At 44.3% G+C, this 12,582-nt stretch overlaps 1 protein-coding gene across 2 annotated transcripts in view; it reads left to right on the plus strand.

Annotated features, from left to right (window-relative positions):
- NYAP2 (neuronal tyrosine-phosphorylated phosphoinositide-3-kinase adaptor 2) overlaps positions 1-12,582 on the plus strand; it is a 230,593-nt gene that overhangs the window by 108,627 nt on the left and 109,384 nt on the right. For both annotated transcript variants that reach the window (XM_075937582.1, XM_006119903.4), the window contains one exon: positions 4,730-5,028. In XM_075937582.1, the coding sequence (XP_075793697.1) occupies positions 4,730-5,028 (299 nt within the window). The remainder of the gene's footprint in view (positions 1-4,729; positions 5,029-12,582) is intronic.

Below are 12,582 nucleotides of genomic sequence, written 5' to 3' on the forward strand. Positions count from 1 at the left end.
GATTTATTGTATTATCGGAACACCACAGCTTTTAAACATGGAAAAAGCCCAAGACAAATCAAACTCTGTTGGAATGTCAGCCTATGATGGCTTGTGGATAATTTAGAACTAAATTTGGCATATAACAAAGATTTGAGAATTTAGAGGGAACAGATTTTTTTTTATCAGGGTGTGTAAAACCATTCAAAGGCATGATAAAATCCACATGCATTTGTCCAGGTCATACATTTTCTAAGCCAAAGGGAAAACCACCCCCACAGTGGAAGTTGTCTGCATGAATTTCTGAGGACAGAATTTGGCTTATGGTACACAATCTAAATATCTCTACATAGAAGTGAAATAATTAATTCTGATTAGTCTATTCTATTCAGAGCATTATATACATACAATTTGTGTGTGTGTGTGTGTGTGTGTGTGTGTGTGTGTGTATAGACACACACACTCACACAGGTTGAACCTCTCTAGTCCGGCATCCTCTGGTCTGGCAACATCTGTGGTCCAGCATGATTTTAATTAGCCAGATGTTCATTTATCATGGGTGTGGCCAAGTTTTTTGTGGCTCTCAGTGTTCTATGCTGGTTTTTAGCTCTAATTTACCCCTAAATGTCTTCCAGAAGCCCAGTAAGCAGAGAAATCTTGGTAATGTTTCTAGAAAATATTGACTTTCTCTGGTTCAGTACCAGTCAGATCCCAAGGGTGCCAGACGAGAGAGGTTTAACCTGTATGTATAATATATGAATTAAAATGAATTGCCTACCTGCATCCTTCACATTATTTAAAAAGGATTACCATTTAAATATATTAACAGGCATTTTTGTGGTGGAGAATCAGAGATTATATTTTCAGAACAATATACAGAAAGATTAGCAGAAGTGTAGTTGATCATTTCAGTTAGTCACCATTTAGTGGGTTGGTTTGTAGTTTTTAATTATTAATCTTCAAATTGTAGAGGAAATATTTGAGTTCTACCTTTTTTATTGTTTTTGCTTGAAAATCCCTCTGGAATTGACACCAGCTATGAGTGAATAGTAAGTTGGTTGTAAACATGTACTAGTTTATGTATATGGGCACCACTACCTCTAATGGATGGAGTATATCAGACATATTCATTTTCTAGACTTTTGTAATGGACTTGTCTTTTAGTGGCTGGGGATTAGAAATGAGAACATACATGGAAATAGAACTCTGACCCAATAGAAAGTCCCTCTGCGGTCATGTGATGGATTGCTGCTTTTGGAGCATAACATCATCAGAGTGCTGTTATCTCTTCTTTTACCCAGTGTGTATTTGATATAAGCTGTAGCAAATCATCTCAAGTATGTAATTTAGACAAGATGGGTTCGTATGGTTCACTAGTGATCAACGAGAGGGAGGGCAGCATAATGTGATGCACAGAGCTTGCTCATTCCTTGAGGATGTGTCCACACAGCACCCTAAACTTGAAATAAGATGCACAATTTGCACTACGCAAATGGTGTATCTTATTTCAAATCTATTTTGAAATTTGAAATTTGGTGCATCTACACAGTGCCAAAATTTAAAATAATGCGCTATTTCGAGCCATCCCTTAACCCTCGTGCAACAAGGTTTACCAGGATAGTGAAATAGTGTCCCCGTTATTTTGAAATAATGGGAGGCTGTGTAGACGCAGGGTAGTTATAGCTGTGCAGTGTAGACATATCCCAAGTGAGCTGTGGAAATATGGCCCTAGCTTTTGGAAAGGGAAGTATATTCATAGCCAGATCCCTTGCTCAGTACTATCCCAGTGAAGGGTCACTTCAAACAAGATACTAAAGTGGAAGAAAGTTAAACATTTTACCCACTGATAGTAAGTTTTGAGTGTAAGTTTGTATGAATTGGGATAAAGGACATGTGGTTCTGATGTACCTGAATGTGGGGTATAGCTGTCTAAATGGTTCAGATATAGATTACAGATATAATCCCATTCATTTTACTGGGTTGCTGCATTAACGGAAATACACTGTGTGTTTTCATTCCCAAAACATAAGCATCAATTAGAACAGCATTCTAGGACAGACAAGCACTGCAGGAACAATACTGTGTATGCAGAATTGTTTCTCAATCTAAATCAGCACAGTTTCTCTCCTCATACAAAATTGTTCTAGATTATTTTGTCTTCTCAGAGTCTGGACTGCATCCCCATTATCTACTCATCTTCCTCACTTTTACTTCACCACCTAATTGCTGTTCACATTACAGATTCTTGTGGATTTGATGGGATAGTAAGGTGGAGTTTACATTTCTCTGTAATGGGTGTGTCTACACAGCAAAGTAATTTTGGAATAATAGACATTATTCCGACGTAACCATGTGAGCGTCTACACAGCAATTCCATTATTTCAAAATAATTTTGAAAAAACGGATGGCTTATTCCGAGTTCTGTAAACCTCATTCTACAGAGAATGATGCCTATTCTGAAATAGGAATTTTGAAATAAGGTGTGTGTAGATGCTCCACTTCTGACATTTTGAAATAGAATGGCCCTGGTGAGGGGCTAAATTATTTCTCCTGGGGCTCTAAATTGAGATAGCATGTCTACATTAGGGAACCCTGCCTCGGACTAATTTTGAGGCTTCCCAGCAGTGTAGAGTTGCTATTTCAAAATAAGCTATTTTGGACTAACTATTCCAGAATAGCTTATTCTGAAATAACTGCAGTGTAGACATAACCTATGAGAGTTATTTTGGAGCATTTTTTCCCTTGCATTTTTTTTTACTCCAAAAGGATTAGATCCCATGATTTTTATTTTCTTAGATGTATATATGTCTACAGTCATAGATGAGTACTTAAAAAATACAGATCAATACATGGTGCTATGTTTTTAAAGTAATACTCTTTTTTGCATGACCAATTTTCTATCTTCTTCAAAAAAACCCACCACCAACAAAAAAAAACAAAAACACCTCTAATGTCTGATGTTTGGGATTTGCCCTGTGGGTAGGTTCTTGTTATACTTCTATAAAACCTGAGCTGAGTCAAATACTGCTTTCCAAGTTTCAAGCACACAACAATATATCAAATACTCGATATAGATACAGGCTGGTAAAACGCACTAATGGATTGCCAGATGTTGTTCTCTTAGAATACAATATTAGAAGTTAATTGCTTGTTACCATAAAAAACATGAGCATTTTTAAATGTTTTATCATTTTATTGTTGTTTATTACTTGTACTATCATAGCACTGGGAGCCCTGGACAAAAGCCACTATGCTTGGAGGGCTCGTCTACATTGGCCCCTTTTCCGGAAGGGGCATGTTAATTTCACGAGTCGTAATAGGGAAATCCGTGGGGGATTTTCCGGAGGATCTTTTCCGGAGGATCGGGGCCAGTGTAGACGCTCTTTTCCGGCTTTTCTAAAAGCCGGAAAAAAGCGGCGGACATTTTTATTTAAATGCCACGGGGGATATTTAAATCCCCCGCGGATTTCCCTATTACGACTCGTGAAATTAACATGCCCCTTCCGGAAAAGGGGCCAATGTAGACGTAGCCTCGGAGTGTCTGACCCCAGAAAGAAAAAAGATCCCTGCTTCAAAGCGCTTACAGTTTTGTATAGTCTTCAGGTATCTGTAACAGAAAGTGTTTAGGTTGATATCCTATTGTCACTAATTTTTGAAGTTCACTCTCTAAATACTTCAGAGAGAGGCACAGGATTCTTTCTGAGCATTTGCTTACTGCATCTCATCCCATGGGTGGCTGTTTCCTGCAAAGTTTGGTAAAAGTCAGAATAGAAGTTTTATTCTTGTATTCTAATGCTGTGATGATTTGAAGATTTTACCTGACACTTACTTCTGAAGACTTTTCTATGTTGGCTTACAATACCTATGAATGATTTGGTTTCATTTGATTTTTAGCCTTGCTGAAGAGAAAAAACTTGCATTTTGCTGAAGAGTGATAAGGAAAATAAAAAAAAAAGATTTAAACAGCTTGTGATATTTCACACTGATGTACGATATGTGGACTCAGTAAAGCATGATTATAAAATAAAGCCAATGGGTAGGTAAGTCCCCGAAGGGAAGAGAAGATCTGGCCCAAATCAGCCATACTATACTAACAAGTTTGGACAGGAAGAAGGAATTGTGAAACTGGAAGGCCTGTAGAATACCAAAGGGAGTTTTTAAGGACCTGTGCTTTCTCCATCTTGTCATTGCCAATATAGGTCCATTTCTCTTAAAGCTGGAGAACAGTATTTTTGTAATGTTAGAAGAAAAAAAATCACGTTTCAAAATTCTGAAAAATTAGTAAGAAGAAAAATTTAAGTTTTCCAAAATTTCCTCTTCATACACACAATTTTGGACCAACTACAGAGCTAGTTAAAATGTTTCAAATTTAAAAAGGAAAACAAATAAATAAAATTCTTAATTTTTATCGCCTTTTGTTGACCATCTGAAATCTGTCTCCTTTAATTCCTAAAGCTAGACCCATTTATATGATTTTAGATCAAGATTCCTCTTTGGTATTACTGTGGATTTATTCCATTGTTACTACACTGTCAATCTGTTTTTATTTCATTGGTTCTGATTAAGTTAATTATGTGCACAGAAAAAGATCCCCTTCATTGCATGGAAATATGTCACTGATACTTTTCGATACATAAGCCTTTATGATAATGTCAATTATTAAATAATAATGTCCATAGGCCCCATTTCTAGATGCTGGTCAGACACAGATAAATTCCTCATCTGTATGTGCATGTCTTTTCTCTTACAGCATAGGTGGAGAAGTCGGAAGAGGAAATGAAGGAAGCTATGTGGGCAAACATTTCCGCATGGGATTTATGACAATGCCTGCTCCTCAGGACAGACTGCCGCATCCTTGCTCTAGTGGCTTTGCTGTGAGATCCCAGTCTCTTCATTCTGTTGGGGGTACCGATGATGAAAGCAGTAGCTGCTCTCGTAAACAACCTCCACCAAAACCTAAGCGAGATCCCAACACCAAACTGAGCACCTCCTCTGAAACGGTCAACTCTGGAACAAGTAAGAGTGGGAAACTACCAGAGAGAACTGAAGGTAAACTATACAATTATTTGGAACATGGTGTTAGAGAGAGATCCAATGTTATAGTCACCCCAGTAACAATGTTCTCCTGAAATACTCCAAACCTGTTGCCTGTAGTTTATATAACCATGCTAGTGCCATTTTCTTAGACAAAGTTACATAAGAAGAGTACTTAAAAAAGTAACGATCTCCCTCTGGGTTCGTCTATACTGCACACTTGTTTCAGAATAAGCTATTCTAGAAGACATATTCCAAAATAGCTTATTTCAAAATAATGCATCTACACTAAAGGGAAGCCTAGAAATTAGTCCGAGGCAGGTTCCCCTAATGTGGATGCTCTACCTTAATTTAGAACCCCAGGAAGCACTAGGGAGTAATTACTTTGAATGGCACTGGGGAGGAGCTATTTTGAAATATCAGCAGTGAGGTTTACAGATATCGAAATAAGCCATCTGTTATTTCAAATGTCCGTTATTCCAAAATAATGCTGCTATGTAGATGCACCCTCTCAGAATGATAGTAGTACAATAGCTCCAGAGAGGGTATATATTCCTGACAGGCAATATTGGCTTTGTAAGGAATGCTAAAACATCCAGTATTAGATTAGGTAACTTAGGGGGATTTGTGCACTTCCTTTGTTCTTCCCTCTTAAGGGCAAAATTGTACCTGATTTCTTCACCCAGTCCCTCTGCAGAAACAGTGAAAAGGAGGCAGTGTATGAGAACTTTCTTCACCATAAACCTTTCAGGAGAGGGCAACGTATTAGGATCTTTCCTTCCTCCCCTGCATGCTAGAATTGTCTTTAGTGGAGCAGGAGACATTCATCTGGTTCTGCTTCTGAGTGTCAGATGTAAGGGGAGCCTTTAGGGTCAGAATGGCTCAGAGATTATTTTTGGTCATTGCTGGTTCTACTCTCACTCCCCACATTACCTATCAGTTGGGACACATGGTGTGGTTATTGCTTTCCACATGTGTGCCCATTGGTGCTGTGTTGTGATTAGAAATTCTTCAATCATATTTTTAAAAGGCAATAAAAAAAATCTCAAAATTCCTAGTTCAACTGGCTATTTATAGAGAGGTTGAATTGGATCATAAATTTATACCTCAACGTATGTTGGTAAAAAAGTCTGCAAATGGAATTGATCATGCATATATCAATGTGTCACTATGACCACAAATCCAGATCCAGCCTCTAATACTCCAAACCCAAGCTTTAAACTGTTGCTATTTAAAAACTAAGCTGTTTGTCATAATTTGCCTTCATTTCCTCCAGAATATATCCCCACAATATTTCACTGGCTCAAAACCACAAGAGACAATAGTCAGTCTCATATTGCTGACAGGTTTGATATCAAGTGACCTTTGTGCTAATAGGAGATTCAACTATGGAAAATTATGAAACAATGCTATTGTTTTCTATAAATAAATACTGGATTTTTGCACATGTGTTTGAACAAAAGTGTTTCAAATATTCTTTTATGGTACTTGCAATAACTGCAACTCTGGTGTGTATGAACTGGCCCACTGGCTAATTTGGAAGAAAATTATTTTAACTTCCCAGGCAACCATTAGAGAGATTCGTCAGCATCATTTTTAATATAATGTGTGTTTTCTTTTTTACTGTGTTCTATAATGATACATTTTGAAAAAAATAATAGCGGTTCTGTCTTGTGACTTTATCTTCCTCTGCCTGATTCTGGTGAAGTCAAAATATTGATTCTATCACATCACAATAATTTCCATAGCAATAGATGTTTTAAATCTGACTCTGAGAGTAGGTAGGAGAAACTTGACTGGAAGATAGCAAGTACTTCGTTTTTAAAACCATAAATAGCATCAGAAACGGAGAGGTAGTGGCTCCATAAATAGCATTTTGTAGGAGGGTGCTTATTTCCAAATTTGCTATAGTGTGAAAGTCTTTTTAACTTGTGCTGACATTCATTAGCCTAACCTCATTATACAAAAATGTGATAATGCTTCAGTTTGTGTTTCATCGCAGCATATGAAAGAGCAATTTGTAAGAGAAAGAAATGCCTGTAATCTCTCTCTAATTTGATTGGTATATTTCTGTATCTCTGTGTACATGATCAGGTTATATTATTTGTTCTTCTCTTCCCACCCCCTTGCCACCTAATTAATTAAAGGACCTTCATTAGGTGACATTTGTTCCCCCTGTTTGGCTCTATAAGACCGGGTTTTTACAGAATCTATGTCTGTCTTTCTATTGAGTTGAAACTTCCAGTAGAAACACAGCTTTTTAAAACCCCTGTTTGCAACCCATATAATATACCATTGCCCTAGAGCAGCGATCCCTAACCTTTTGGGGCTGCCGGGCACCCCGGGGGTGGGGCCGCTCACACACCGGGCACCCGGGGGCAGGGCCACACATGCGCCCGGGGGCGTGGCTGCACACGCACCTGAGGGCCGGGCCACCCATACACTGCGTGCCTGGAGCTGGTGCCACCCATGTGCCGCACTCCTGGGGCTGGTGCCACAACTGTGCGGCACGCCCAGAGTTGGAGCCGCACATACGCAGCGCTCCCGGGGCCGGAACAGCCCATGTCTCGTGCACCCAGGGGCGGGACCGCCGCTGCCCATGCACTGCGTGCCCGGTGCCGGCGCCTGTGCCATGCACCCAGGAGCCAGCAGTGCCCATGCGCCACGCTCCCAGTGGTGGGGCTGCCCATGTGCTGCGTGCCTGGGGCCGGCGCTGCTCCTATGCTGCATACCCGGGGCCGGCACAGACCTCGAACTGTGCACCCAGGGGTGGGGCCGCCTAACCGCCACACGCCCAGGGCCGGCACCAACCATGTGCTGTGCACCCGGGGCCAGCGCCGCCCATGCACCCAGGGGCTGGCACCGTCCATGCACCACACGCCTAGGGGCGGGGCCGGCCCCGAACACTCAGTGAGCACACAGAAATGGCCCGGGGGGTGCCATGGCGCCCGCGGGGACCACACTGGGGACTACTGCAGAGCATGGCAACCTGAAAGAGATTTTAGAAAGCACTTCAATGTGGGGACCTTATTTTGCTGTTTGTCTTGTATGCCACATAACAAATATAAAGAGATGTGAAACTGACTGGCATATTTTCACTTCTCAGGCTTAATGAAATACAGGAGGGAACAGAATAAACAGTGATGCCCCCCTTTCTTTTTTTCTGTGTTTGTTCATGGGTGGAGTTCCTTGGTGCCGTTGCAGTGCAAAAAATGAAATCATAAAAACAGTGAAAAGCAAATTAGATCTTAAAGGTTGATTTTGTTTTAAGCTTTTGAAGTGTTGCTAGTAAAGAGGCTGAGGAATACACAAGAGACCTTTAAAAAATCAATCTCTGAAGATGTGATTTTCAAAAATGCTGAGGCATCTACCCTGCAGCTCTGTAATTCTGTCTGATATAGGGTGACCATATTTCCATATACTGGATAAGGGACATTTGATAAAATAATTCATGTTCAAGTGAGTCCAATGGCAATAACTCAGAAGTGTGCAGTGCAAACATTCAAATTAACATGAAGCTGACTGAGGGTACGGCTAGACTGTGTGTGTTGGTTGGGAGGGGGGTATATCGGGATACTGGAGGCATCCTGAAAAAACTCTGCTGTGTCCAGGGAACGTGTTTGCTCTTCCCCTTTTTTTTGCAGAAGAGCAAAAACGCTCTTTTGGAAGCCCCTGTATTCCTCGTTCCACGAGGAAGAAGGGAGCTTTCGTAAGAGGGTTTTTTTTTCAAAATTTGGCCCAGTCGAGATGGAGCGCATTTTGCGTATCTTTTTCCAATAGATCCTCGCAGTCTACACGTACCCTGAATCTGTGTTTAAAAAGCAATATTGCATAGCTGGATTCTTTCTGTTGACCTTCCTTTGTTAAAGCAGGGGTTCCCAAACTTTTTGACACGGGGACCAGTAAATCCATTCATGAGCTAAGTTTTATTATAATTAGGTGGATCAGTCCTTAGGTAGAAACTGCCTGCCTGGTAGATGTGCTCACGCTGCCTGAGTGTGTCTACTAGCCAGGCAGTTTGCAATGACTCGAGGGAGGGTATGTGCGGGGGAGAGGAGGGGAACACAAAATGGAATCCCCGGCCAGACTCACTCATCTGCCAGGGTCTGCAGGGTCTGCATGTGCCCGGGTCAGTCCCGCTCCCCCCCCCTTCTCCTCCCGATGTCCCCAGTTCAGCCTTGCTGCACCCTTCCAGCCTTGCTTACAGCGGCTGGTTCCCCCCACACCTCACCAATCTCCCCCAGTCAGCCCCGCTCCCCCAACAACCCCCCCACCAGCTCCGCTGCTCCCGTCCTGCCCTGCTTCCGGCAACTGGTTCTTCCGTCCTCCTCCTCCTGATCTCCCCTGGCCAGCCCCCCCGCCCCTTGGCCAGCCCTGGTTCTGCCGCCTGCCCTCCCTGATCTCCACTGGACAGCCCTGCTGCCCCCAACCCTGCTTCTGCCACCCACCCACCCACTTTCCCCCATCTCCACGGGACAGCCCCGCTGCCCCCAACCCTGCTTCTGCCACCCACCCACCCGCTTCCCCCCATCTCCACAGGACAGCCCCGCTGCCCCCAACCCTGCTTCTGCCACCCACCCACCTGCTTCCCCCCATCTCCACGGGACAGCCCCGCTGCCCCCAACCCTGCTTCTGCCACCCACCCACCCGCTTCCCCCCATCTCCACGGGACAGCCCCGCTGCCCCCAACCCTGCTTCTGCCACCCACCCACCCGCTTCCCCCCATCTCCACGGGACAGCCCCGCTGCCCCCAACCCTGCTTCTGCCACCCACCCACCCGCTTCCCCCCATCTCCACGGGACAGCCCTGCTGCCCCCAACCCTGCTTCCCAGGGCCAGTTCCCCCCCCCCACACACACACACACCTCCTCCCAGCCTGCCCTGCTCTGCTCCCCTCCCGGCAGCCACGCTGAGGCCCGGTATTTTTTTCTCACGGCCCGGTACCAGGCCATGGCCCATAGTTTGGGAAACGCTGTGTTAAAGCTTTAGGGCTCACATGGGGAGTGGTGGCACACACACACTCCCACGTGCACAGGAGGGATGACTAACCAACCTCACCTCATCTCCACTCTGCATGCCAGGTAGGCCCCTGGTTTAGACCCACCTCTCCTGATTACTGGCACTACATATTCCTGAGACAGCACATTTGGGGGGGAGGGGAGGGGAGCATGCAGGGTCACATGCGCCTCTCCCCAGATTTCTGCCAGAGCTCACATCAGAACGTAGCCAGCTAAGAGGGAAGGGATGGGGTGTGCATCCAGTCGCAGGAGAGAATAAGGGAGGAATGACCTGGCCCAAGTTTTTGCAGAGCTCACCTCTCCCTCCCCACACTGGCTGTAAGCAGTTTGTCCCCTCCTGCTGGCACCATATGGAAGGGCAGCTAATGGTATGCTTAAACGAGCAGATGGCCCTGTATTCTGAAACTTGGCACCACCACCAATTTTGCACAGTAACCCCCAGCTCTGGCTGCTGGACCCCCCTGTAACTCACCACTGGTAGCTGGTGAGCAGAGAACTGATCAGTAGCAGGACCCTCCAGTACGGATGGGTGGTGAAGATGAGAATACAAGGCACTTTGCCTATTTTTAAGAAAAAGTAGACACACCTGCAAGGGGGCTTAGATAGGGGACTGTCCCTTTAAAAACAGGGCTTCTGGTGACTCTAGTCTGAGAGAAGCATTCCTTCTGCTCAGTAACTTCTGCAACATAGGGATACTATTTAGCTTTGGAGAAAAGTAATTGTCAATACTGTAATTGGCATTGTTCAAATGCAGCTTCTCTAATAAATTCCCCGTTACCTGTCCACCCAAGCTACTAACCACTTGCTGTGAGCTTGAGCTTTTGCCAGGAGTTGGACTGAAATGGATTTAGGGCTTCCAGTATTTTGTGCAGGTCTCAATTCTGTTTGCTTCCTATATTGGCTAATAATTTATTTAAAGAATTGTGTTTCCTGGCTTAAAACCAGCTCTTTCCACCCTAGCTGCTGTGAACCTGTAAAGGGAAGAAATATGTCAGAAGATCCTTCTATTGTGCAATACAGTTTTACCTATTTCTTCTTTTTCTGAATGCTGTTTCATATTTCCATGCTGGTGTTCTTCCCTGACTACACCTCATTTAACCCTGTAGAGGTCAATGTTATATGGCTAAGTCGCTTTTTCTGTTATTGTTTTGCCTGGATCCTCATGCTGCTGCTAAGCTGAGCTACCCTTAAACTACTTATAGCCAAATTACAGCTCCTCCCAAGCAACAGTTCTGCTGTGGGGCTGAGAAGCTGTAGCACCTAAGTGGGAATGACTGGCGATTAAAGAGAGAGATTTTCCACATGGCAGTTAGGTGGCCAACTTCTGCTCAAAATTAACGTGAGTTGACTCCTTTACTAACATCTGTGCCATTGAAAATCTCCCCCACATGCCTATGTAGGGCAGAGGTAGACACAGTCAGGGCCATTCTGAGGAGAGCACAGGGCCTGCACCCGTAATCCCACCTCTCCTCCACCCCCATCCCACGTCTGCTCATCCCCTTTCCCAAGCCTACCCCTGCTCTGCCCCCCTCCCCTCCCCTGAGTCTGGAGATTACCGGGGGCTGGGCACCAGCAGCTGTCACACCCCTCCCCACTGTGGTGGGAGCCAGAGCAGCTGGGCAGTCTGCCCTGTGCCGCCTTCCCAGCCTGCTGCATCTTGTTTCTCCGCAGACTGCTCTGGGATTGGGGCTCTCTGCTGCCTGCTACCATGTGGAAGCCAAGCATACACGGCTGGGAGAGGGCAGTGGTTGCCAGATCCCACCACCCTAGTGCCAGGCCCATCAATAGTATGTTTGAGTTGGCCACTGCAGGGCCTGGGGCAACTACCCCAAACCATCCAATGGGCAGGATGGCTCTGGACACAGTGCCTTCAGCAGTGCTAGAAAAATCCTGTCACCTCTTTAGCTAACAAGAATAAGATGCTGCATGTAATTCCCCCTACCTCCAGTGATCAGGCCAGAAAAGCACATTACTCTTTCATTCAGGGATTGCAAACAGCAGGATCAGATCCTGCCTGATTTTGCTGGTGGGGACAAGCAACCTCTGTCTCTGTGTGTCTCTCTCTCTCACCGGGTGTGGGTGTATTTGCCCATGTTAGAGGCAGCCACTGTTCAGTCCTTAAACTGCAATGGTTGTTTGTTCCCATTTGCCTGGATTCTAACAAGAACTAACAGCAACAAGCTCAGTCTTCTCCGTTAGCTCTGGACAAGCAGTCACTGGTGGTTGTCTCCTTTGCTTATTTTTAGCTGAGATTGCCATTGAAAGTTTAGATCTACAGTTTCAGTAACCACCTTTCTGCTGCAAACCCCTCTTCCACTGGCAGACTCCCAGAGCTGAATTATTTTTCTTGGCATCCCACCCCACCTTCTTTCTGCTCTGGTGTATTGTCTGGTCCTTCCAATCAGAAAAAAAGCAGAAGTTCCAATGCAGCTATAATAGCTTTCTGCCAAGAACAATGAGCACAATGCAATTTTTCGGAGGCATTTGTAAACAAGTTTTGAATACGTATAAGAGTATGTTCTACCACTCGAGGCCCATATGCATACTCATTA

The sequence above is a fragment of the Pelodiscus sinensis genome, chromosome 10 (genome assembly GCF_049634645.1).
Source record: "Pelodiscus sinensis isolate JC-2024 chromosome 10, ASM4963464v1, whole genome shotgun sequence".
Classification (NCBI taxonomy): Eukaryota; Metazoa; Chordata; order Testudines; family Trionychidae; genus Pelodiscus; species Pelodiscus sinensis.